The sequence below is a fragment of the Hippoglossus hippoglossus genome, chromosome 6, assembly GCF_009819705.1.
Source record: "Hippoglossus hippoglossus isolate fHipHip1 chromosome 6, fHipHip1.pri, whole genome shotgun sequence".
Taxonomy (NCBI): domain Eukaryota; kingdom Metazoa; phylum Chordata; class Actinopteri; order Pleuronectiformes; family Pleuronectidae; genus Hippoglossus; species Hippoglossus hippoglossus.
Genome location: NC_047156.1, coordinates 650,074 through 675,073, shown reverse-complemented (window position 1 = coordinate 675,073; position 25,000 = coordinate 650,074). Strand labels below are relative to the sequence as shown.

General features: G+C 45.1%; 5 protein-coding genes across 16 annotated transcripts in view; 1 reads left to right on the top strand and 4 right to left on the bottom strand.

The window, feature by feature from the left end:
• The window catches only part of nedd1 (NEDD1 gamma-tubulin ring complex targeting factor), a 15,000-nt gene extending 9,018 nt beyond the window's left edge, over nucleotides 1-5,982 (bottom strand). For 2 of the 5 annotated variants that reach the window (XM_034588254.1, XM_034588257.1), the window contains exons 1-6: nucleotides 5,809-5,982; nucleotides 4,994-5,157; nucleotides 4,239-4,333; nucleotides 4,021-4,137; nucleotides 3,219-3,359; nucleotides 1,436-1,665 (exon numbers count right to left, since the gene is read on the bottom strand). In XM_034588254.1, the coding sequence (XP_034444145.1) occupies nucleotides 1,436-1,665; nucleotides 3,219-3,359; nucleotides 4,021-4,137; nucleotides 4,239-4,333; nucleotides 4,994-5,129 (719 nt within the window). In that variant the 5' untranslated portion in view covers nucleotides 5,130-5,157; nucleotides 5,809-5,982. Of the gene's footprint in view, nucleotides 1-1,435; nucleotides 1,666-3,218; nucleotides 3,360-4,020; nucleotides 4,138-4,238; nucleotides 4,334-4,993; nucleotides 5,161-5,808 lie in introns of all 5 variants that reach the window. The other 3 variants (XM_034588256.1, XM_034588255.1, XM_034588253.1) reach the window with 3 other exon arrangements.
• Nucleotides 5,983-6,800: 818 nt separating this feature from the next.
• lyrm5b (LYR motif containing 5b) lies at nucleotides 6,801-8,102 on the top strand. Of its 3 annotated transcripts, none has more exons than XM_034588279.1 (3): nucleotides 6,801-6,823; nucleotides 7,129-7,234; nucleotides 7,730-8,102. In XM_034588279.1, the coding sequence occupies exons 2-3, from the start codon at nucleotides 7,190-7,192 to the stop codon at nucleotides 7,934-7,936; spliced, it is 252 nt and encodes an 83-aa protein (XP_034444170.1). In that variant the 5' UTR covers nucleotides 6,801-6,823; nucleotides 7,129-7,189; the 3' UTR covers nucleotides 7,937-8,102. The 3 variants fall into 3 exon arrangements, with proteins under 3 accessions (XP_034444170.1, XP_034444168.1, XP_034444169.1); XM_034588277.1 differs by having other exon boundaries at nucleotides 6,804-6,897; nucleotides 7,124-7,234; XM_034588278.1 differs by having other exon boundaries at nucleotides 6,816-6,865.
• Nucleotides 8,036-12,634, bottom strand: si:ch211-59o9.10 (uncharacterized protein LOC561841 homolog). 5 transcript variants are annotated; one of them, XM_034588258.1, is made up of 11 exons: nucleotides 12,558-12,634; nucleotides 12,136-12,350; nucleotides 11,217-11,274; nucleotides 10,692-11,124; nucleotides 10,165-10,256; nucleotides 10,007-10,090; nucleotides 9,331-9,406; nucleotides 8,925-9,016; nucleotides 8,665-8,783; nucleotides 8,474-8,573; nucleotides 8,036-8,289 (listed from the first exon to the last, which is right to left on the bottom strand). In XM_034588258.1, exons 2-11 carry the CDS (start codon nucleotides 12,267-12,269, stop codon nucleotides 8,218-8,220), a joined length of 1,260 nt encoding a protein of 419 aa, XP_034444149.1. In that variant the 5' UTR covers nucleotides 12,270-12,350; nucleotides 12,558-12,634; the 3' UTR covers nucleotides 8,036-8,217. The 5 variants fall into 5 exon arrangements, with proteins under 5 accessions (XP_034444149.1, XP_034444153.1, XP_034444154.1 ...); XM_034588262.1 differs by having other exon boundaries at nucleotides 10,692-10,774; nucleotides 10,913-11,124; nucleotides 12,136-12,577; XM_034588263.1 differs by having other exon boundaries at nucleotides 10,165-10,253; nucleotides 10,692-10,774; nucleotides 10,913-11,124; nucleotides 12,136-12,577.
• Nucleotides 12,635-13,783: 1,149 nt separating this feature from the next.
• Nucleotides 13,784-20,462, bottom strand: actr6 (actin related protein 6). Its single transcript, XM_034588881.1, has 11 exons — nucleotides 20,264-20,462; nucleotides 19,044-19,161; nucleotides 18,902-18,970; nucleotides 18,646-18,769; nucleotides 18,172-18,307; nucleotides 18,025-18,081; nucleotides 15,704-15,802; nucleotides 15,073-15,151; nucleotides 14,807-14,978; nucleotides 14,584-14,722; nucleotides 13,784-14,154 (listed from the first exon to the last, which is right to left on the bottom strand). Exons 1-11 carry the CDS (start codon nucleotides 20,329-20,331, stop codon nucleotides 14,025-14,027), a joined length of 1,191 nt encoding a protein of 396 aa, XP_034444772.1. The 5' UTR covers nucleotides 20,332-20,462; the 3' UTR covers nucleotides 13,784-14,024.
• A 1,374-nt stretch (nucleotides 20,463-21,836) lies between these two features.
• The window catches only part of LOC117762991 (protein FAM3C-like), a 4,860-nt gene continuing 1,696 nt past the window's right edge, over nucleotides 21,837-25,000 (bottom strand). Inside the window, exons 6-10 of one of the 2 annotated variants that reach the window (XM_034587803.1) lie at nucleotides 24,408-24,466; nucleotides 24,265-24,315; nucleotides 24,073-24,157; nucleotides 23,534-23,660; nucleotides 21,837-22,571 (exon numbers count right to left, since the gene is read on the bottom strand). In XM_034587803.1, the coding sequence (XP_034443694.1) occupies nucleotides 22,482-22,571; nucleotides 23,534-23,660; nucleotides 24,073-24,157; nucleotides 24,265-24,315; nucleotides 24,408-24,466 (412 nt within the window). In that variant the 3' untranslated portion in view covers nucleotides 21,837-22,481. The remainder of the gene's footprint in view (nucleotides 22,572-23,533; nucleotides 23,661-24,072; nucleotides 24,158-24,264; nucleotides 24,316-24,407; nucleotides 24,467-25,000) is intronic. The other variant, XM_034587804.1, reaches the window with a different exon arrangement.

Below are 25,000 nucleotides of genomic sequence, written 5' to 3'. Positions count from 1 at the left end.
CTGCTGCTGCACAACAACTAACTCATGATGAAGACTACAACTCCCATCATCCCTCACTGCTGCTCCACAACAACTAACTCATGATGAAGACTACAACTCCCATCATCCCTCACTGCTGCTCCACAACAACTAACTCATGATGAAGACTACAACTCCCATCATCCCTCACTGCTGCACAACAACTAACTCATGATGAAGACTACAACTCCCATCATCCCTCACTGCTGCTCCACAACAACTAACTCATGATGAAGACTACAACTCCCATCATGCCTCACTGCTGCTGCACAACAACTAACTCATGATTAAGACTACAACTCCCATCATGCCTCACTGCTGCTCCACAACAACTAACTCATGATGAAGACTACAACTCCCATCATGCCTCACTGCTGCTGCACAACAACTAACTCATGATGAAGACTACAACTCCCATCATCCCTCACTGCTGCTCCACAACAACTAACTCATGATGAAGACTACAACTCCCATCATCCCTCACTGCTGCTCCACAACAACTAACTCATGATGAAGACTACAACTCCCATCATCCCTCACTGCTGCTCCACAACAACTAACTCATGATGAAGACTACAACTCCCATCATGCCTCACTGCTGCTGCACAACAACTAACTCATGATGAAGACTACAACTCCCATCATCCCTCACTGCTGCTCCACAACAACTAACTCATGATGAAGACTACAACTCCCATCATCCCTCACTGCTGCTCCACAACAACTAACTCATGATGAAGACTACAACTCCCATCATCCCTCACTGCTCCACAACAACTAACTCATGATGAAGACTACAACTCCCATCATCCCTCACTGCTGCTGCACAACAACTAACTCATGATGAAGACTACAACTCCCATCATCCCTCACTGCTGCTCCACAACAACTAACTCATGATGAAGACTACAACTCCCATCATGCCTCACTGCTGCTGCACAACAACTAACTCATGATGAAGACTACAACTCCCATCATCCCTCACTGCTGCTCCACAACAACTAACTCATGATGAAGACTACAACTCCCATCATCCCTCACTGCTGCTCCACAACAACTAACTCATGATGAAGACTACAACTCCCATCATGCCTCACTGCTGCTGCACAACAACTAACTCATGATGAAGACTACAACTCCCATCATCCCTCACTGCTGCTGCACAACAACTAACTCATGATGAAGACTACAACTCCCATCATCCCTCACTGCTGCTGCACAACAACTAACTCATGATGAAGACTACAACTCCCATCATCCCTCACTGCTGCTGCTCCACAACTAACTCATGATCAAGACTACAACTCCCATCATCCCTCACTGCTTCTGCAGTAAGGTTCTCTGTGTTCAGTGATCATGGAGAGTCCCTCCCCATCCAGTCACCCTGGGTTATTAAATACCACGTGTTTGGTCTTACATCTTGCTGGCGGTGTCGTAGCAGACGATCTTCTTGTCCAGACCGACGCTGACCACCAGCAGCTCGCTGGCAGGTGAGAAGGCCAGGCCCGTGCCCGGGGCCTTGTGGGCGCAGTCAAAATCATGGAGCTCCTTCTGGGTGTTGGAGTCCCACAGGACCACGCTGCCACTGTCGGACACACTGCCCAGCAGGGAACGCTTCAGCGTGGAGAACTTCAGGTCATGGATGGGCTGGAGGAGAGACGGGTGACAGCAACACAGCAGCAGCGAGTTGACGTTTTTAAACAACTGGGCTTCAGTATTAAAATGACTTCTCTTACAAATAAGACTGAACAACAGAAAAGATTTTCTTTAACAGAATCAGGAAAAAAATCACCAAACATCAACATGTGATTCATTTATTCATGGACCTGAAACTGACTAATAAAAGGACAGATTTAAAAACCTGGGGTCTTATTTATAACTGTGGCGTACGCACAAAACGGGGCCTGAAACGTGCGTACGCCACTTCTCACGCAATCGTTGGGATTTATAAAAACAAAATTGACGGGAAAATTTGCGCATTTCCACGCAAACTCTGACCCATGCGTACGAACGTTTTGGAGACGGGAAAGCAGCGGTGCAGACGTGAGGTGGTGAACTGAAGACAGATTATTGATCCACTTCTTCATTTACATTAAAACCAACAGCTTTAGTTGTGCATATCTGTTCCACATGAACCTTTTAATTGAAAAATATATTTATAACAACTTACAGCAAATTACGTTCAGATTCCATTAAACAGCGGAGTTACACAGGCCAGTCTTTAACAGTTTTTAATAATATCTTCTAACACTGTGCGTGTATCATCAAATCGCTGCAGTGAACATGACTGTGCCATCAGATTGAAAATCTGACAATACTGTGGCTGCACTGAACTCCAGATAATCTCCTAACATGTATGTGGGGCTCGATGTGAGAACACTAATGTCCTCCTATAATTTCCTAATAAGTTCATGTGAGAAAACAGCGAGAGATTCTCCGCAGGATTCAGCGTGAGCGAGGGGGCACGTATTATGCTGCCATGGCTGAGGAGGGATTGGCACATACATACTCCAATGGTAGACAAATAAATTCTGGACTGAGGTAATAAATATTTTACAGGAGATGATGAACATTTATATCCCCGGATGCCCAGTAGTGTGCATATTGGGAAATAGAAAAGAAAACTACATTCAGGAACCATACAACATCATGTTGCTCTCGCCTTCGTCTCTGTAAAGAGGACAACACTCACCAATTGGAAAGATCCGAAACTGGATTTCTAGAACATATATGATTGGCTGAAGGATTTCCTGGATTTGTTATCGATAGAGTCCTCATAACTTAAACGTTACGATAAGGGACTGGATGCCCCATGGACACTTATTAGAGAATGTATGACAAATAAAATGATAAACTGACTTAAAGTTTGTAGGTGGCCAACATGGTGTACCGTACCCGATTGTGAGTAGGACCTGATGCAAGATAATATATGACCTTGATTCAAGAATAAATAATAATTAATAATATATATATATATATAAAAAAATAAAAAAAAGATGTTTCTAGCACGCAACAAAAACCTGCAGTTGTACGGACATTCTCTGGAGATCAAGTGTGAAAATGGGATTTCAGTTGTTATTCTTCATGGCTGTGATAAATCATGACTTTCCAACCTGCTGGCAGGTTATAAGGTTCAGAGGCTTAAAAGGGTTCAGACGTTTATGTGTGCACAGTAGCAGCATAGTTAGTCACAGTCTAACCTGGTTGCTGCCGTGGCCGAAGGCTTTGCTGGACTGGTTGGTGGTGAGACTGTGGAGGACCAGATCTCCACTGGTGGAGCCGGAGGCGATGTAGCTGTCGTTGGTGTTGAAGGACACACAGGTCACCTCTTCTCTATGGTCCTGAGAGACAAGACAGAGGGTCGAGTGACCCTCATCTCTGTCAGAGCTTTTCTTTTGTATAAACACTGATACACTTCTCCATGTATGTTCGACACTGTCTTTTCTCTTCAAGGTTGTAAATATTGTGATGTTGTTGTTCTGTTACACTTCTGTCTGTACTGGTAGAGGGATCCTCACTCTGACTCTCTGAGGTTTCTATGTTGTTCCTGTTAAAGGTTTTTTGGGTAGTCCGGTCGTGTGTTTGGTTCTGAGTCGATGGAGTCGGATCGTGTCTGCGTGTCGCTCATTCTAACACTGAGTCCTGACTGAGCGTCTCGTGTTGGACTGAACATGTTGACGAGTCATTTTCATGATGTTTCAATGAGTCTGATAAACTGGAATCAAACCAACACTCAGTGACTTCCTGTGCTGATCAGGTCCTGAGAACTAGTGATGAGTGTGTATTAGTTCCAGTGAAGCCGAGTGGAGGAGGACACAGAAACTCCAGCTCGGTACAAACCAGCTTCTGCTCTGATCCTGAAGCAGCTGATCCCTGAGCAGCTGAGACCAGAGGAACTCTGTGTTTCACTTCTACAGAGTCACTGAGCGGCTGCTTCAGGTGCACGAGCTGTGATCTCACTGCGTGTCTCTGAGCGAGTGAGGGACTTGAGTAAAGTCTCACCTTGAGGGAGCGGTGCAGTCTCTTGGTCTTCAGGTCCCACAGGTGAACGCAGTGATCCAGACCTCCACTCACCAGAAACTGAGACGAGGAACTCAGACACACACGGGTCTGCTTTTTCTGAATGTTACAGTGAACAGTGATTTTGTGAGTGAAAACTGCGGCGATCATAAGATCACACTGTTGCCATAGAAACAACAAAGCTGAAGCTGTGCACTCACCCCCTCTGCAAGTTCCACCAGTGGTACCGGAGTCGACTTGAGGCTGGAAACCACCAGTTTGTCTCCGCTGCTGCTGGAAGTGACCAGGTAATGGTCTGAAAGAACGGGTCAAGGCCACTTTATCTTTTACTGCAGCGGCTCTACTCAGCCTGCACGTCTTTATCAATAAACATCATTATTTTCTCTTTTACAAACTCTCACTTCATTTCTGTTCATTTTGGAAAAGAAAAAAACATTATTCGAGTATGATCGAGCTTCTGTTGAGAGAACTGGTCTTCTGGTTCTCAGTTCATAAACTTAGCTTCGAATAAAGTCAATTTATTGTTTGAGCCATTTTACAAACAAAAATGTAGCGATGCTGGTGAGAGTTCGGCCAGTTGACTGGAGCTGCATCGCTCTAACCGTGTGCTGCCTCACTCTCCACCATCACCAGTTGGGTGGTCGATTTAACCTGCAAAGATTTCCCTTTTCTCCCGTTTGCTTGTCGGTGCCCCTGCGTCAGTCTTTCTGTCTGTGGATTCATTGGGGTGGGATTCTCTAGGGACTTCATGATTCACTTTGCTGACATCACTCTGAGCTTTAGTGAGTTGTGAGGACACATAATGGAGCAAAGAATCAATCAAGAAAATAATGAATCAATAACTGCCGGCAGCCTGAGACAGGAGGAGTAATTTAAACAAATGTAATGTGTAGAGTTCAAACTATTGACTGTCTAAAGACACATGAACGGTTCTGTTCATCGTCCATCAGGATACTGTTGGAGCCCCAGAAGGCCTGAGCCACAGGGTGGCTGGTGCTGTGAGGGTTAAACTGCTCCAGCGGCGCCATGGAAACCGCATCCCAGATCTTCACACAGTCTCCTGTGGACACCAGGCGGCTCATCTCCTCCATGGCAACGACTGGAAACACACGGCTGAAGCTGCTCAGATGAGAGGACGCGACACTTTATGGTTCATGATGGTGAACAAAACAATACTCATGAATACATCAGGGCTGTGAGGAATTATCACTATTACTCACTAGTGAGTGTGTGTGTGTGTGTGTGTGTGTGTGTGTGTGAAACCTTTACTTGGGTGTTGTTAGTAACGTGGAAATAAAACTAGAAAAACTTAACTATAAGTATTGACATATTAACTAACGAGCTCACTGGTTAGTTATTGCTTTACATACCGATTTCCTGTTACTTTATAAGTTTAGTTTAAAAACTTTAGTTCAAAGTATCCGGTAAGTTCAGCTGTCAGATGAATGTGTGTGAAAATCATTTTTAAATAAAGTTACAGCACAAAGTTTCTGAAACGGTCAAAAGGTTCTAACCAGCTCACTAGTTAGGTGACCAGCTGACTGGTGAGTGGACGCTAACTAACTAGTCCACTCACCAGCTGACTGGTGAGTGAACGCTAACTAACCAGTCCACTAACCAGTGGACTGGTTAGTTTAGCTAACGTTAGCTCCAACAGAAACACTCCGGGTCTTAAGTTAGCGATCACACGTAAAAGACTCGAACAACATGAAACAAGCGGAAACTTCCGGTGAATCGTCGCGTTAGTTCAAACTTTTCTGTTTGACTCACCTGAAAGAGACTAAACCTCCTAAACAGAGACTAAACCTCCTAAACAGAGACTAAACCTCCTAAACAGAGACTAAACCTCCTAAACAGAGACTAAACCTCCTAAACAGAGACTAAACCTCCTAAAGGCTCCAGCGGTTTGTTTTCCACCGGCGGTCATTCTTCATACCCGAGGTGGGGGGGCCCCGCCCCTACCCTGTCTCTGATTGGCCTACACTGGACAAGACTCCTGTGCCTAACCAATGATCAGGCTTCCTGTCTTAATCTGACCAATCAGAGGCATGCCTTCTTCCACCTCGGGTGGGAAAAATAACAGAGAAGTCAAGAAACGAGAAACCGCCACTACGGTGCCCCAGGAAGGACAAAAAGGGTGTGTGTGTGTGTGTGTGTGTGTGTGGGGGGGGGGGGGGGGGGGGGCATGTCTATGTATAGTAATGAGGCCGGTTCAGGTTCAACAGCATCATTGTGAGGACATTTTGTCAGATTTGGGGTTAGAACCAGGTTTAGTTTAGAGTTAGGGAATGTATTATGTCAGTGAGTGTCCTCATAAGTAGAGAGAGACGCGTGCGTGTGTGTGCGCGTGTTATCATCTGTTTAAAAACAACGAAGTCGAGTCAAAGTTCACTGTGACGTCACGAACAGCCGTGAGATGTAAAATTGTTACTGAGCTAACGTGACGCTAACCTGAAGCTAACGTGACGCTAACCTGAAGCTAACGTGACGCTAACCTGACGCTAGCCTGAAGCTAACGTGACGCTAACCTGAAGCTAACCTGACGCTAGCCTGAAGCTAACGTGACGCTAACCTGAAGCTAGCCTGAAGCTAACGTGACGCTAACCTGAAGCTAACGTGACGCTAACCTGAAGCTAGCCTGAAGCTAACGTGACGCTAACCTGAAGCTAACGTGACGCTAACCTGAAGCTAACGTGATGCTAACCTGAAGCTAGCCTGAAGCTAACGTGACGCTAACCTAAAGCTAGCCTGAAGCTCCACCAGCTGAACAGACTGAAGGGCTCAGGTGAGAACCAGGTGGGCACTCCGCTGGACCGACTGTTCACACGTTTGATTCCTTCGGTGTCATTATCAGGTGAAGCACAGGGAACTGACCAAAGAGTTAGAACACGATGATAATTGAATCCTGTTCTTCAAAAAGAACAGTTGTTATTGTTGATGAAAGTTTCATATTTCATAAGTGTCATTGTTTAAAAGAGTCTGAAGAGTTCCAGATGAAGTGAAGCAGTTCGACCTGTGAAGACACGTGACCCGATGGTTCTGATCTAAACTGTCTGGTTCCGACACGTGTTCACTTTCATGTTAGAACAGGTTGAGTTGATCGAAGGTAAAACGAGAGAATCAGACTGGTTCCGCTCTCACCCTCTGGACCATGGCCAACCCACTGAGGGCTGAAGTGGTTCGACTCTATAAAAACGTGAGTACTCGATCTTCAGCAGCTGGTTGCTAGTTTGAATCCTCAGTGATCACAGTTAGAAACATATTTAAACTCTGCAGGAGAGCAGCTTCTCTGTTGAGGTGTGTCCTGCTGCAGTCTGAGGAGTGTGAGTGTGGGGGGTGATTACCTTAAGACTTTGAATCAGGACTTAATGATACAACTGTTTATTAGGAACCAACAGATCGAACTGAAGGTGATTCAGAGTTCTGTGGTTTCAGAGTTTGTCTCGCAACATGAAACATGTTCACTGCGGCAGATGAGTGGGATTTCTTTCCTGCTCTGACTCTTAATGACATCACAAGATGGAAGCGTTCTTCTGAGATGTTTGGTCTTAATTCCTGGAGAAAGTGGAGACTGTTGTCTGTTGGCTAAAACCATCGAACCATCTGAGCTAAAGGATTTTCTCAAAGTGTTGAATTGTATTTATAAATGAGGCAATGTGTGTTTAATTAAAAATTCTAAACTTTTCCTTAGCTCCTCTACCTCGGCCGGGAGTATCCCAAAGGAGGCGACTACTTCAGAGACCGGCTGAGATCTGCGTTCACCAAAAACAAGTCAGTCCAGGACCCGGCGCAGATCAAGGAGATGATCGCTCGAGGGGAGTACGTGTCCAGAGAGCTGGAGGCGCTGTACTACCTGAGGAAATACAGAGCCATGAAGAAACGCTACTACGAGGAATAAACACGTCTCCAGATCAGTTCTTTCTCAGTGAGAGCCAGCAGTGTACGAGGAAAACATCTTTAAATCTATTTCAGGAATAAAACATCAGCAGCAGCTTCGAGGTTTTATCTTTTTATTCCTGTAAAATCAGCAATGACAGAAAACATTTAAATAAAAGTATAAAAAAGACGAGTTGATGAGTCGTCCTTCATCAGACACAAACTACAGTAAGACTCAAGTCTTCAAGTAACTCGTAGTGGCAGGAGGTGACCGTGAACCGGCCGCTGCCAGCAGAGACGCCTTCAGAGGGTCGGGGGGGCGGAGCAGTCACCATCAGCAAGGTTCACTCTGCAGATCGGACAGGTGGTGTTATCCTGTGGGGGGAGGAGACAGTGATCCGTCTATAAAACATGTCCACTCAGTGAAAACATCTGCACTCGACCCAACGTTTCCACTGTTTCAGTTTCGATTTCAAAAAAATGTGTGTTTTCTAAAAACAGATGTGATTCAGTGGAAAGAAGAGAAACGGTAGTTTCAACAGGGTCTGTGAGCTGTTACCTTTAACCACCGGTCAATACACTGGACATGGTAGTCATGGAAACACGGCAACATCCTCAGCTTCTCCCCCTCAGTGTATTCACAGAAACAGATCTGACACCTAACAGGATCCCGGGAAAGAAAAACACGAGTGAGACTTTAAGAAGTAGGATCAGAAGAAAGACCGAGGTCCGACCAGGCGCTGGACTCACTTAGTGTTCCCAGCGCTGTAGGCGGACTGGAAGGTTTTGGTGGGAAATCTCTGGATTTGCCTTCGCGTCAACTTCTTTGACACAACGGCACCTTGACGTTCCTCGAACGCCAGAAGAGCCTGAAGGAAGAGCAGACAGAACGAGTCAGCAGAGAACAACTGGAAACTTTGTTCTTTGCTCCAGCGTCATGGTCACAGGCGGCCAGAGGGGGCGCCGTGTGTTCTCCAGCACTCCTCTTCATGACGGGTGGTCTTCCTCACCTCGTAGTCGTTTCCCTGAGGGTCCTCTGACATGTTGGGCATGGCGTTCCTCCCTCTGGTCGGCCCCCGTCCTCTCTGCTGACCAATCAGGCCTGGAAACAAAACTACAGTTTCAGTTAACGTCAAAAAACAATTAAGCAGAGTAAAAAAGATAACTAGAGCTAAACAAACACTAGAAAAATAAAGGCAGAGGAAGTCCTGTAAATTAATAAGTTATTATTTATGTCTGTAGAGTGAGTACTTTACAATGTCCCCGATACCACACTTTACTGCTGTTACCACGGTAACCACAAAGTAAACAGGTTTAAATGACTGATCAGTGGGATTTTTCTCATCCTGCGTTCATAAACCAAGACGGCTCAAATGAAACAGTGAATACGAGATGCTCTCAGTTATGTCATCGTACCTTCTTCAAAGCCAGCAGGGGGAGCCACTGCAGCCAGCACATGGGACATCCAGCTGGGTTCCATGTGGGAATAATACTGCAGAGAATAAATCACAACTTTCAGGACTGATGACAAACCCCAAGGCTACAGCCACATTACTACGTAACTCTGCTACAGATGCGTCTGGCGTCCACACTCTAAGTTTGTAAAAGCTGCTCGTCCCGTTTGAGTTTGAAAGCTCCGGGGCTCCGTGTTAGTCTGGAACAGCAGAAACTGAGATGTTTGGAAACGATGACGCAGAAACTCAACCTCGTGCTGATTGAGTCTTTTTGGTAATGAGCCTTCACTGATTCGTCAGGCTCTTATCACATGACCCCTTCCAGAAGAAACACGGAGAATCAATTACAAGTGTTACTGACCCTGTTGTCCAATTCAAATTAGTTTTCTACTTTTAGCTTTTTATCAAAGTCAAGCTTTTTTATATATACGTGTGTGTGTGTGTGTGTGTGTGTGTGTGTACCTGACTGAACTACAGTGTGTGTGTGTGTGTGTGTGTGTGTGTACCTGACTGAACTACAGTGTGTGTGTGTGTGTGTGTGTACCTGACTGAACTACAGTGTGTGTGTTGGCACAGAGAAATAACACATCAGGTTACAATCCATTTAATTTGAAATATGAAGTGTAACGGAGTCTCACCCTGTGGTGGCTCTGCTGATAGAGGTGGTGGTGGTGGTGGTGGTGCTGGTGTCTGCTGTGCACCTCCTCTCGGTCAAACTGGGCCTGAATGGACAAAGATAAAGTGTTTCTCTCCGTCCACTCTGCAAGCTGACATGTCAGCAGGTGAAGCCTCCTACCTGCAGGCTCTGCGCAAACGACTCATCTTCCTCCATCTGTGCCACGCGAACCATGCCCTCCTCATCGTCACTGATGATGATCTCCTCCACTGCTGAAGAACAAACGACCAATCACATGAACACCGATTGTTCCGCTTTAGCCACAATGTCCTGGCTGTGCATGTCTTGTGTTTGGCAGGTGCACCAAATGTTGAACTATGTTGTGTTTAATAGTCTGCCTCATAAATTCTAGAGCCATGTAACCAAACACAAATATATGTACATATATATAAACAGCAAGTATAATCTTGAAGTCAGTTGTGTCCTATTGATCCTCCTGTTTGCAGTGAACTCTGATGTACAGACACTTTCACTGGATCATTGTGATGCTGAAGGAAAATTAAAAACACCCAGATTCTACATGAAGTTCTGCTCACTCTGGTTTCTGGGGGTTTGGTGTGGATGACATCAGAGGTAATGAGTCACATTGAATCATATGTGTCAAAAAACCTTTTTCTGTGAGATATAGATATCTACACTGTCGTCACCTGCTGAAGTGTTTCCTCGTTCGCCGGTCAGCCATCTCCTCTCCTCTGCTGTCAGAAAGGACAGAGAGTCAGAGGCCGGCAGCAGCGAGGGCGACGGTGAAGCCGAAGTCACACTTGGGCTCCTCCTCCTCAACTGGCTGAGAGAACCAGTTCTGACTTCTCCTGGGGAACCTGGCACAGTCAAACACACCTCACCCTCCTCTGATGCTGGAGTGAGGTAGGAGGAGGAGGATGAAGATGAGGAGGAGGAGAAACAGGGTGCCGTCGACAGCGGGTTGCCCAGAGGAAAAGGTCTCAGAGATGAACCAGGAACAAACAGAACCCTCCGATTTCCCACCGCTGCTGCCAGCCGCCTGCGTTTGGATCCACACGAGGACCCTTGTTCACCGCTGAGCGATTGTTCTGGTCGTCCCCATGAGCCCCCGACCGCCACCTGAGGACAGAAACCCACAGCAGTCAACATCTGCCAGGCCAATACACACACACAAACATCTGTCATGACTGTGTAGTGCAGCTGTGACTTACAGGACTGAAACGTTCCTCTGTGATTGGCCCCCGTCTCCTCCGTTTGCCGAGCTGTGGACTGAACCAACAAACACAATTAGACACTAGGGCTGCGAAGCAGCACTGAGCGGGCCCAAGGCCCAAGGCAGGCCGCGGGGAGGGAGGACAGGGACCATGTACATAGGCGTGACAACTTCATTTTCACGCTGATCAGTAGGTGGCGCTATGACCCTGAGTCAACATTGTCATATGGAGATTTTCAGGCCGGGACTCTGATCATAGGTGAGAATGTTGGTGCTGATTGGACAGTGGAGTTAAAAACCATCCTTTTCACAAACCACAGCAACAGGGCCTTGGACGGCCGTGGGCCCTGATCACCAGGACATCACGAGGTCCTGCTCAGTGGGGCTGAGTGGACCAGCTGCTGCCCCAACGAGGCCTCCACCCCAGAATATACATGCCCCCCCTTCACTGCTTACTCTCCATCCTATCCATTAAAGGCAATAACAAGCCCCAAAAATAAATAAAAACATACAATTTCACAAAAGTTATACAATTTCTTTCCTTCTTCACTTCATGACTTTCTGAGTAAGGTACCTCCTATTAAATCGTTATTTCTCTCTCTCAAAAGCTCTACTTCCCTTTGCACAATCTCTTTTTAAATTGTTAGTCTTTTTCTTATGACATATTGCTCTCTCTCTCTTTCTGCACCATCTACACCACGGACTCGTTGCTCTACACGTGGACACCGGTGGACAGACTCAAGCGGCTGAGTGACAGCTCGTCTCTCCGCCACCAACTGAACGGATATTGAGATTTGGTTTCCATCCACTTCCTAACCGAATAGTTTGTCCTCTACAATGTCAGTCTCTTTTGTAAACCTGTTGGAAATGATCCGAACTAGAGTGAACACCAGGCTCGTCCCGAGGAGCCGTGTTACCTGGGGGTCTCCGGGACGATGACGGACAGCTCGTGGTACAGCAGATCCGCCGGGTCCAGCAGACAGCCTCGGTTCAGTCCTCCGGGACTGTCCGGTTCAGACGAACAGGGGCTGGTGGTTACCGGCTCGTCCATGGCCTCCAGTGGTTCACCTGGCCCCGGCTCTAAAGGCGCGTGGCACCCGGTCTCATATCATCAGGCACCGGGGGCAGACACCTGGGAACAGCCGGAGTTAACAACCAGCACAGAGGAGCTAACGAGCTAACCTGGATCCATTAGTGATGAGGAACCACTCAAACTGAAATGAACCCATCTACTGGTCGGTCAGAACCAGGAGCCAGTGACGGGTCGCTCGCAGCAGCTGGAGCCTCGTGAGAAACGAACCAGATGAAACCTTTCATCGGAGATTCGGGTTCAATTTACCTCGTTCGTGGGATTCTGCCGCCGGACTCTACAGGAAGTGCATCGGATGTTTCAACCAACATTTCCGGCGTCACACCGTAAAGTCCCGAAAACTCCTCGGTTTATTTTTTGTTCCGCTTCCTGCGGCTGCTTGTCCCCTCCTCGTGTCTCACTGGGACATTTCATCACAGAAATACAACAACCTCTTATTTCAGTGCATATCCTCATGGTCACGTGTAAATAAAATGATCCATGAATCCTAAGATGTCGTCATCAAACCCATATGACAAATAAATGAAACTGAGGTTAATTATTTTACACTTAAACATTAACTTCAGTCAGTGTTTTACTATTACTACAGTTGTATGTTGAGCTGTAGCTTTATTCCACAATAGTGAAACAGCTGAAATAATCAGATGTAGCTACACTTTGGCTGATTATTATGTCTTTTTGTCAATAATGAAGAGATCCAATATTTGAAGGTAGAACTAACAAGGTTTGGGACGAACGTATAAAGAATATACATGAATTCAGTGTCAGGCATAATCTTATACAGTTTAAAACATTTCGCAGACTCAAGTTACACAGCTTGTTTACTGATGTTTCACTTGTTTGTAATAGATGTAAGTCTATGATCAGTAATTAAACACATTCTTTCTGGTCATGAAGTAAACTTTACATATACCGGGGGAAAAGTTTTCATTGTTTCTCAGAGGCTTTTGGGAAGCTGATCCGCTCATGGCCTCCGTGGAGCAACGAGCTCTGTAGCTGTGTCTGAGTGTGAGCCTCCTCATTACCTCTCCTCTTTCTCCTCCTGTATGAAGTCTCAATCCAGGAGAAGTGTGAACACAGCAGAGGATCCTCCACTGATTCACTGGGAGTGAGGGGGGGGGGGTTTCTCTGCCTCATGTTTAAACTATAGCAGGTCAGAGAGGTGAGCTTAGTGTGAGTGTGACAGACAGACAGACAGACAGGCAGACAGGCAGACAGGCAGAGTTTGTGTATATCAGATGCTTGGGGCATGTTTGTGGCAGTTTTTATTTTTGTATCATGCAATAAGTTTCTGTCATCTAACATCTTGGGGCTTTTATTTAGAAAATCCAGCCTCTATGTGGGATTTCTGGTAAGGTCCTATCACCATCCATGGGCGTTTACTTTGAAAATCCAGCCTCCTTTCGGGATCCTGGTAACATCCTGTAACTATGTAACTATGTAACAGGGGCAGAGCAGAACCAAACATTCAACATCAGTTCAAACAGCTTCACCTTCACAAACTCCTCGTGCATCTCTCTGACCGGCTTCAGCTTCTGGTCACCCTGGTAACCATCCTCAAACAAAACACTACAAAAATTAAAATGTAACCGCTGTAGAAAAACCCTTTGAAGTTTTTATTTCACTGGTTGGAAATCCTTTTTCAGAATCACGTTCAAAGCATATAGAGTTTATCAGAAGTCTGATACAGTCTGGAGTTTAAGTTCCATGTAGACGTCAAAGGTCAAACTTTTCTTCACAAACAAAGTGTCCGTTTTCTTCATAGTCCTCTCTGGTCACCACCATCTCGTCATAGTCTGGGTTGTGGGCCAGGAGCTTCCCTCCTTCCCACGAGTAACAGATGGGACTGCAAGACAATAAACACCATAAAAAACTGTCAGAGACACAGGAGATCTGTGAGGAGACGTTATCTTGACTCCAGGAATCAGAGGCTCCCAGCTTGTAGTCACGTCGGCTACATCCACACGACTACGGTTTCATTTGAAAACACATCAGCTGCAGATACGTCTGACGTCCACACTACTCCAGAGTTTTAGTCCAGTTTTAGTTTGAAAACTCGAGCAGAAACACAGATGTCAGCACGTAGCCTTCCCTGATTCGTCAGGCTCCTGTCACATGACCTTCTCCCAGAACTAACAACCAGCATCATATTATTCGGTACGTTCTTGCCCAGTGTACAGGTCACGTTTTCAGGCATGTTAGTATGGATTTAATTTGAAAACGTAGTAGTATGGATGTTGCCTCAGACCGAGGCTCTGTGCTTGTCGTCACTTACTTCGCAGGTTGCAGGACTGACACGGGGAGATGGGCCGGGGCGAGCGATCGCAGCTCGGCCTCCAGTCGCTGCCTGTAGCCGGGGAACAAAGTGTTTCCTCCAGTCAGGACGATGTTCTGGTAGAAGTGGGGCTGCATCTCTGATGGCAGAGGAAACTGTTAGTGGCTTTATATTCACACACACTATAGACGAGTGTGTTCACAACACAAGGACAGCAGCTGACCTTCTGGCAGAGACTGGATGGAGTGGACGATGGCCTCTGGTATGCCCATCTCCTGGATGCCGATGTCTGACGGGTGAAAGAGCATCTCGGGAACAGCGAAGCGCTCGTTGACCAACCTCAGGATCTGCTCTCCTGTCTTATACTTTCCAGTGAACACCATCTCCTCCCGGGGCTGGTGAGAACAAAGACTGATGAGGACTAGTGATCCCAGAGACAATGAATCAGGGCCAAGGCAGCTCCTCAGATCCCCTCTGATGCCGTCTCACCTTGCAGAAGCCTTTTTTAATGGAGCTGAAATCCGGAAGAACATAATCCACCATCACAGTATTTTCCTCCCCCTTATTTCTGAGAACAGACGACACAGAAGAACCATCAGTCAACAACCAGCACAAGCTCACCTGGTCCAAGGCACCGTCCATCAAACAACCCCCAATACAACTGGGATTTGGGGCAAAATAAACAAAAGTGATATCATGATGCCCTGTGGATCAAAGTGGACTGTGGGTGGATGTTGTTCCCCTTCCCACTTCTAATCTTTATGCTAAGCTAGGAGAGATCTTTCCCCGTTTACAGTTTTAATGCTAAGCTAAGCAGCCGCGTATTGCAATCTGAGGTCACAAGATTATTAAGTCGTTAATTCAGAGAAACAGAGCAGATTTCTTTTTCCTCAAGTGAATGCAATACGCTTCACATTACTGACATGTTATCTACAAACATTACATTCAACCTTATTGATCCCTGTGATGTAAACTGCTGCTCATGATCCAGATCCACAGATAGAAAAGATTCTGTTGATCACAAAACTAAAAACTCTAAGAGGATTTGATGAAGGAAACTAACGAGTGATGACGAACAGATGAAGTAAACAGATGCAAAGTGTCGTGTGTCTGGACTTACTGTGCCACCTCCATGTCGTTATAAAACTGCTGCGAGACGTAGCAGACGTCTTCCTTCACCTGGTTGATCACATGAGTTTCATCCATCACGTGTAACTGACTGCAAGGAAGAGAGATTCTTTCATTGGATCTTTACCGAGAGAATCACAGAAGAAATACTCTCTGTTCTATCAGCTCTACCATCCACACTGGAAACAGCTGCTGCTCTCAGCTGTGGACCACGTATTCACATCAATACAGGTCCTCAACCTGCAAGTACCACAGTAACAGTACTTCATGTAGTCACAGTACCACAGTAACAGTACTTCATGTAATCACAGTACCACAGTAACAGGACTTCATGTAGTCACAGTACCACAGTAACAGTACTTCATGTAGTCACAGTACCACAGTAACAGGACTTCATGTAGTCACAGTACCACAGTAACAGGACTTCATGTAGTCACAGTACCACAGTAACAGGACTTCATGTAGTCACAGTACCACAGTAACAGGACTTCATGTAATCACAGTACCACAGTAACAGTACTTCATGTAATCACAGTACCACAGTAACAGGACTTCATGTAGTCACAGTACCACAGTAACAGGACTTCATGTAATCACAGTACCACAGTAACAGTACTTCATGTAGTCACAGTACCACAGTAACAGTACTTCATGTAGTCACAGTACCACAGTAACAGTACTTCATGTAATCACAGTACCACAGTAACAGTACTTCATGTAGTCACAGTACCACAGTAACAGGACTTCATGTAGTCACAGTACCACAGTAACAGTACTTCATGTAATCACAGTACCACAGTAACAGTACTTCATGTAGTCACAGTACCACAGTAACAGTACTTCATGTAATCACAGTACCACAGTAACAGTACTTCATGTAGTCACAGTACCACAGTAACAGGACTTCATGTAGTCACAGTACCACAGTAACAGTACTTCATGTAGTCACAGTACCACAGTAACAGGACTTCATGTAGTCACAGTACCACAGTAACAGGACTTCATGTAGTCACAGTAACACAGTAACAGTACTTCATGTAATCACAGTACCACAGTAACAGTACTTCATGTAATCACAGTACCACAGTAACAGTACTTCATGTAGTCACAGTACCACAGTAACAGTACTTCATGTAATCACAGTACCACAGTAACAGGACTTCATGTAGTCACAGTACCACAGTAACAGGACTTCATGTAGTCACAGTAACAGTACTTCATGTAGTCACAGTACCACAGTAACAGTACTTCATGTAATCACAGTAACAGGACTTCATGTAGTCACAGTACCACAGTAACAGGACTTCATGTAATCACAGTACCACAGTAACAGGACTTCATGTAATCACAGTACCACAGTAACAGGACTTCATGTAGTCACAGTACCACAGTAACAGGACTTCATGTAGTCACAGTACCACAGTAACAGGACTTCATGTAATCACAGTACCACAGTAACAGGACTTCATGTAGTCACAGTACCACAGTAACAGTACTTCATGTAGTCACAGTACCACAGTAACAGGACTTCATGTAGTCACAGTACCACAGTAACAGTACTTCATGTAGTCACAGTACCACAGTAACAGGACTTCATGTAGTCACAGTACCACAGTAACAGGACTTCATGTAGTCACAGTACCACAGTAACAGGACTTCATGTAGTCACAGTACCACAGTAACAGTACTTCATGTAGTCACAGTACCACAGTAACAGGACTTCATGTAGTCACAGTACCACAGTAACAGGACTTCATGTAGTCACAGTAACAGGACTTCATGTAGTCACAGTACCACAGTAACAGTACTTCATGTAATCACAGTACCACAGTAACAGTACTTCATGTAATCACAGTACCACAGTAACAGGACTTCATGTAGTCACAGTACCACAGTAACAGTACTTCATGTAATCACAGTACCACAGTAACAGTACTTCATGTAGTCACAGTACCACAGTAACAGGACTTCATGTAGTCACAGTACCACAGTAACAGTACTTCATGTAATCACAGTACCACAGTAACAGTACTTCATGTAGTCACAGTACCACAGTAACAGGACTTCATGTAGTCACAGTACCACAGTAACAGTACTTCATGTAATCACAGTACCACAGTAACAGGACTTCATGTAGTCACAGTACCACAGTAACAGTACTTCATGTAGTCACAGTACCACAGTAACAGGACTTCATGTAGTCACAGCAGAAGTTAGTTAGTACAGTACTTCAGTAATGTACTCAGTTACTTTTGACCAAACAACAAGAAAACCTGCAGCCAATCAGGTAGAAGCTGAGTGAGGTGGACTCACCGATATGAAATGATCTCTTTCAGGTGATTGGTCAGCAGCTTCCCTCCCACGTTGATCCTGACAGACACAATCAACCAATAGGCCGTCAGCATTATGTCGTCGCCCTCACCGTTAACACAGCTGCAGGTTAATGCTGCTGCCTCTCACCTGCGGATTCCCTCCTTCATCTTCTTGCTGCGGCAGTAGGGGACGACGTGTGTGAAGGAGAATCCACTGTCCACCAGCAGACAGCAGAGCTCGGAGGGCTTGGTGTGGAAGTAGTGATGAGCGCTGAGAGAGCCGGCTGCAGTAACACAGACACAAAGCTTTTACTGCCCAACAGAAGAAGAAACATACACAATTACATCGCTGCGTTTGGATGAATCCTAAAACAAAAGACTATTTTGTGAGATCACTGTGACCTTGACCTTTGACCCAAATCTAATCAGTTCATCTGTACGACACCTGGTCAGTGACTCCTCTAGATTTTAGTTGCGTCTTTTATGGAAACAAGAAGGTGAACAAGTTTCAATCACAGCTCAAAATCCACCAAACTTCTTGTTTCAACAGATTTAAACCACTGACTGGTGAATATGTTGTTCCTGTCTGACTCCTCACAGACACCGATGAGGATTCACTTACCGTTTGTCCTGAGAGCCGACTGGAACTGATACTCCTCGAACAGGATCTCGTTCATCGACTCCTGAATGGAGGTGAAGTTGAAGTAAGGCTCCGTGATGAGGATGCTGGTGTCTGTAAAATCCACCTGGACCCAAACATGAGCAGAGGAGGGGGGGATGAGGTCAGGTCAGACCATGTGATCAAATTACAGACATTTCCTACATTTCCAGGAAAAGAAAAGAAAACTTCTTGGTGAAATAAAGACAAAGAAAAACACCTTGAACATCTCTTTTCCAAACAGATGATCCCACACTTTCCTCTGGACATCCCAGTTGACCAGGTAACCCTGCAAACAAAGAGAAACCTGTTAAAAACCAGCAGCTGGGTTAGTGCAGCTGCAGCCTCCACGTGTGACTCACCTTCTGGAAGGGAAGGATGTAGAAGAGACCGGAAGGATCCTTGATCTCGTCCAGCTGATTGGCAGTGAAGGTTTTCAACCTGGACGTCTTGGAGCGGAACTGACAGTTCGAGATGACGCTGAGGAAGACGAGGTCAAACAAAGTCACGCTGAGGAAACGTTATGATCAAGCAGCTGGAAACTAAAGAGCAGGAGCATCTTCTCTAGTGGACAGAATTAGAGTTTCATTTCTGTTGCACTGGCACAAACACACGTCATCGTTCAATGTGGTTTCTATACAAAATAAGAACTAAAGAAAGACTGACACATGTGTGCATGTCTGTGTCTGTGTGTGTGTGTGTGTGTGTGTGTAAACACAGTGTGATGCTAACAGTGACTGTTTGTCTTGAAGCATCGAGTCTTTAGAACAATGTGAGTAGAAGAAGAAGAAACAGAAGAAGAAGCAGCAGAAGAAGAAGAATAAACAGCAGAAGAAGAAGAATAAACAGCAGAAGAATAAACAGCAGAAGAAGAAACAGCAGAAGAAGAAGAAACAGAAGAAGAAGAAACAGCAGAAGAAACAGAAGAAGAAACAGAAGAAGAAGAAGAAGCAGCAGAAGAAGCAACAGCAGAAGAAGAAACAGCAGAAGAAGAAACAGAAGAAGAAGAAGAAGAATAAACAGCAGAAGAAGAAGCAGCAGCAGAAGCAGAAGAAGAAGAAGAAGCAGAAGAAGAAGAAGCAGCAGCAGAAGAAGCAGCAGCAGCAGAAGAAGAAGAAACAGCAGAAGAAGCAGCAGCAGAAGAATAAGCAGCAGAAGAAGAAGCAGCAGCAGAAGAAGAAGCAGAAGAAGCAGCAGCAGAAGAAGAAGAAGAAGCAGCAGCAGAAGAAGAAGAAGCAGCAGCAGAAGAAGCAGCAGAAGAAGAAGCAGAAGAAGAAGAAGAAGAAGAAGCAGCAGCAGAAGAAGCAGCAGCAGCAGAAGAAGCAGCAGCAGCAGCAGCAGCAGAAGAAGAAGAAGCAGCAGCAGAAGAAGAAGAAGCAGCAGCAGAAGAAGCAGCAGCAGCAGCAGCAGCAGAAGAAGCAGCAGCAGAAGAAGCAGCAGCAGCAGAAGAAGAAGAAGAAGCAGAAGAAGCAGCAGCAGCAGCAGAAGAAGAAGCACCAGAAGAAGAAGAAGTATTCTCAGGAGTTTCGCTCGTTGCTTCCTGTCGGTTAATAAAACCTCTTTATCTCCACCATGAACCCACCTGACCGCCTCGTGGCTGAATCCGATTTTCGCGGTGTTCGCTCCGTTGTCCAGAACTAACGTCGCCATTAGAGTCGGAGCAGGAACTGAGGTAAATAAACGTGAATCCAGAAAAAAATCAAACAAACGATTCTCTTCACTCCGCCATTGACGCCGCTTCACTCCTCCAGCCAATCAGCTGCTTCCGCTCGTCTGGTGTCGTCACAGCTGACGCAGTGACACAGCCAATCAGACGTGAGCCTTTGAGTCCGTTTAGGAAAGTGTTCGGGTGGAAACAGGGTTCGCGTCTACTTCCGGTTCTACGTCACCTGAAATAAATGTAATAAAATGTTAGAATTTAACGCTGAAACTCTTCAGGTTTAGGATTTAAAGTAATTTCCCTGTTTTCTCAGTGGAATCTTTACTGAGATTCAATAAACCACTTAAATATACATTTCCTCTTTTTTTATTTTGATAAAAGGAACATTTATATGGAACTCTTATTTTTTTACTGTGAGACAAGATTAACTGTCCATAAAAAACAGAGTGGTGTCTTCACCATTCAGGAAAAAAATACTTTAATTTGTTTAGAATTAAAGAATCGGTCCCACACAAGAGAATCCTGAAGAAACAGATCGTGTCCTGGATACTCCCATAAAAAAGTGTTTATTTGACAAAGTGGAGACATTATTTATCTATTAGCACAATATTTCATGAGATATCCCTTTTATTCGTATAAAAAAAAATTACTCAAAATTGATCTCAAAATCCCACATTTCTCAAAAGTTTAAATTCAAATTTCTTGCCTGTTGTTAATTTTTAATTCATCATTAAATATGTAAAATATAATCGTATATGATTAAAGTACAAACAGCAGTAACTTTCTCATTTCATGTACATAAACACAGAACTTACAGATATAAAGTGAATGTTTACGTGCTCGACCTTTCACTTAAAACCAGTGTCCCTGCAGAGGAAACTATTAAAACCTCATGGGGACGTTTGTGCTGAACCTTCATGTAACGAGTCAGTTCACTGACAAACTGAAATACAGGAAGATCAATTCTAAACGTGGGCTCCTGCAGGCATGTTGGTCCAGTTAGTCGTGACAGACACTCTGCAGTGGAAAACAAATGCACCTCTGTACCAGGTTGTTATTGTTATCTGATGAGGACAAACTATAAAAAAGTCACATGTTCACGTGGCAATTATCAAACAATGGAGTCCTGAACACAGAGAGAGAAGTCCAATGCAAACACAAACAGCAGCAGTCCCTCATTTATTGACTCATGCATCTGTTCTGATGAAGCACAAAGTCAACAGGACGCAGCAGGACACAGCAGGACGTAGCAGGACGCAGCAGGACGTAGCAGGACGCAGCAGGACGCAGCAGGACGTAGCAGGACGCAACAGGACGCAGCAGGACGCAGCAGGACGTAGCATGACGCAGCAGGACGTAGCAGGACGCAGCAGGACGTAGCAGGACGCAGCAGGACGTAGCAGGACGCAACAGGACGCAGCAGGACGCAGCAGGACGTAGCAGGACGCAGCAGGACGTAGCAGGATGTAGCAGGACGCAGCCGGATGTGTTTGCTCAGTCTGCTCATGTTCACGACGAGTTTACAATGCTGACGAGATCATGATAACAATAAAATCACTTTATTTGTAGAGCACTTATCTAGACAAGATTACAAAGTGCTTCACACAAAATTCAATTCATTTTAATTTTAAGAGCCAAATCAAAAAAGGAAAACAAGACCTTAAATTTATAGAGAAACCATCAGTTCCCACAATGAGCAGCTCTGACGACTGAGGAGAGAAAAACTCCAGAGCCAGAGTGCGGAGACATCGAGAGTCACGTAGGCAGCGAATGAGAAAATGATGAATTAGGTCCAAGTTTGTCCTTTTGGGTGATGTCCCCATTAATTGTAAAAAATGTCCCCAGTCCCCAGTCTCACAGATCAACCATCTACTTGACGATTTAACATGTTTGAGTCCATCCAAAGACAAAGAGGAGCTGGTCCCAGCTCTGGTCTGCGTGAGGAGGACGATCAGTCCGACTGGAGCAGTTGATGCAGATTAAAAAACAAAAGTATTCAGGGGTCGATTTCCTCACTGCTGCACAGACGTGAGGAAGATCACACTGGACTCACTGGTTTACACACCAGCTGCAGCCAGAGTCTTCTTAAACTACTAAATATCAGCTGTTCCGTCACTTCGTCTCTTTGAGAAGCGGCTGCTCACTCCGGGAAGCTGGGGATGCATCCCTCCAGACCAATGAGCTCGGGCCACGCTTCATATCTATTCACTGCTGCGTCATTCTTCTTGAACTGAAAAGACAGAAACACAGAGCGGACTCTGACTCAAACCACGACAGCAGATAATCCTTCAAACACACGATTGGTCAATTCATTGATGAGCTGATCAGCAAAATTCTAAAAAATGTCTTTGATGTCTTTTCATTGCATATATGACAAATCAATTTGATGTAAGATTGTATGCAGTCTAGTTAAGCTAGCTGTTTCCTCCTGATTCCAGTCTTTGTGCTAAGCTAATGTTACAATGTCTTCTTTTTATTTCAGGGAAATTAAATCACTGAGGAGTAAATTATCACATTCATTAAGATCGCTCAGACAAACTGTGATTTGTGAATATGGGCTGTACAAATAAAACCTGACTGATTGACATTCAACATGACTCATCCATGCTCGGTGTTACGTGTGGTACGAGTCTTCAGTCTGTCCTGTTCATTTCGTCTTCGTGCACGTCTTCTAAAATCTTCCGGATACAAATGAAACGGACGAGAGGGAGCAGGACCACGGGATATTGCTCGGGGGCAGTGTAGCGAGAACTTTCTACAATGGCTGAACTTTTTGAGGAGAGACTTTACAAGTTGCTAAGTTTGACCACTGTTTACAACATGGCCGCTTTCGATCTCTTCTTAAGAGACACGGCGTCTCAATTCAGGGGCTGTATCCTTTTGACGCTGCCTTTGAAGAAAGATGTCTTATTTTGAAGGCTCCTTCATTTGTGGCCAACAAATTCGTCCTTCAATCCCTGAGAAGCGAAGGCTCCAACAGGTGGATCCCTGCTCGGCGGTGACGTCCAGGTATCAGGCTCAAACTAAACCAAACAGCTGACAGTAGACATGTTCAAAAACAAAGGGCGTTAAAACGTTCTCGTCGTGTCCAACTTCACCTGCTTGGCAACAGCAGTCCGGGCGTCTTTTCCTACTTAAAGGCAGAATAAATGAGCCGTCAGTGTGAATGAGGTGTGATCTGGCTGCTGGTACCTTCTCGAAGTGGCTCGTCACCGCTGCTCCTTTCCCACCAACAAACACCCAGTTATCTCTGAAGCCCAGCGACTGGATCATAGAACTTCCCAGTTGAGTGATCAGCGTCCTCCCTTCGTCATTTAACCTGTTACACACAAACACGTGTTCAGCCACAGAACACCAGCACATCCCGCTCACATGTTTCCCCTCCTCTGAAGTTCCAGCTTCTAACATGAGAATATTTATTAGTTTTCTGATTTGGTTGGTGAGGGTGAAAATCACATCTCTGAACTGTAATGGACATGTTTTTGTACTGTTGTAGAAAAGGTTGCATCCCAAGTGTTTTCTGTGAGTTTGCAGAAGAGAATGAGAGTAAACAGTGTCAAAGGTCACAGTGCCCTCACATTACTGAGAATGCAACATGTCAGGAAGTGGTGGAGGGACAGAACCTGCTCCGTTGACAGAGGCTCAACCTCGGGGACCTGACTGTCAATTCTTTAAGAAAACGTTTCTCTGATGGCAGCAGATTCAGAAGATGAGAATAAAGAAACATTTACTTTGACGCAGAATCGTCAAAAGACGCCATCAGCACAATGGTGCCCGTCTCAATGCTGCTCAGGAACTCGAGGAGCTCTTTCACGTCTGCAACACAAACACAGAGTCCATGTGTTTATCGGCTCAAACCATCCGACCACACAGAACCACGCAGTCGTTAGAAAACTCTCAATGACTCATCAGATGTTACTCACCCCCGCTGTACATGTCAAAGTTACCCGTCTTCAGGACTTCTCCGGTTTTACCTGTTAAAGAAGAAGAGTGATGAATAAACCTGCAGCTTCATCATTCAGAATAAATAAATCATCTGGAGGTGATGCAGTGGTCCAACACTCACCATTTATTATAACTATGTTTATTCCTAATCCAGCATTATTCATCACTGTCCCAAGAACCCTGAGGAAAGTTTGAAACATCAAATATCAATAACAGCTGACGAGTGCGGCAGGAAGAGACGACCAGAAGTCACCAGAGGTTTGGAACACGTCCACGAACCGGGACATAAGGTTCTCAACAGCTTCTGCAACGTTCACTGAATTAAATATTATCTTAAAAAGAGTTAGAGTAGAAAATACTTCACTTTATGTCTCACTCTTATCCTGTAAAATCCTCTATAAACATGTAGTAATTCATTTTAAGCTACCGTACATTTCTACTGCATTATGTCTCCGATTTATCAGTTTGCTGATTAGTATTATTATTATTATTATTATCGGCCGATACCAGTTTCAAATCGGTGCGTAGCGCCATTGGTCAGAATGTACCAGATATTTCCTCTAATGCCGCAATGAAAACTTTTATTTAGCAGAATAAACCACGCAGAGTAGATGTGGATTCGTGTTTCTATTTTGAATAAAAAAGGATTATTTTCTTTCTTGTGTTTATTTTATTGGTCAATATATCGTCATCGGCGCCCATAATACATATCAC

Excerpts from the sequence above, each read along its gene's own strand:
- si:ch211-59o9.10 (XM_034588258.1), bottom strand. The coding sequence starts at position 12,269 with ATGGACGAGCCGGTAACCACCAGCCCCTGTTCGTCTGAACCGGACAGT. Across the intron at positions 11,275-12,135 it reads ATCGTCCCGGAGACCCCCAG|TCCACAGCTCGGCAAACGGA; the intron begins GTAACACGGCTC and ends TTGTTGGTTCAG. Across the intron at positions 9,407-10,006 it reads ATCAGCAGAGCCACCACAGG|TATTATTCCCACATGGAACC; the intron begins GTGAGACTCCGT and ends TATTCTCTGCAG.
- actr6 (XM_034588881.1), bottom strand. The coding sequence starts at position 20,331 with ATGGCGACGTTAGTTCTGGACAACGGAGCGAACACCGCGAAAATCGGA. Across the intron at positions 15,803-18,024 it reads AAAGAGATCATTTCATATCG|TCAGTTACACGTGATGGATG; the intron begins GTGAGTCCACCT and ends TCTTCCTTGCAG. Across the intron at positions 15,152-15,703 it reads AACGACATGGAGGTGGCACA|AAATAAGGGGGAGGAAAATA; the intron begins GTAAGTCCAGAC and ends GTCTGTTCTCAG.
- lyrm5b (XM_034588279.1), top strand. The coding sequence starts at position 7,190 with ATGGCCAACCCACTGAGGGCTGAAGTGGTTCGACTCTATAAAAAC. Across the intron at positions 7,235-7,729 it reads TGGTTCGACTCTATAAAAAC|CTCCTCTACCTCGGCCGGGA; the intron begins GTGAGTACTCGA and ends ACTTTTCCTTAG.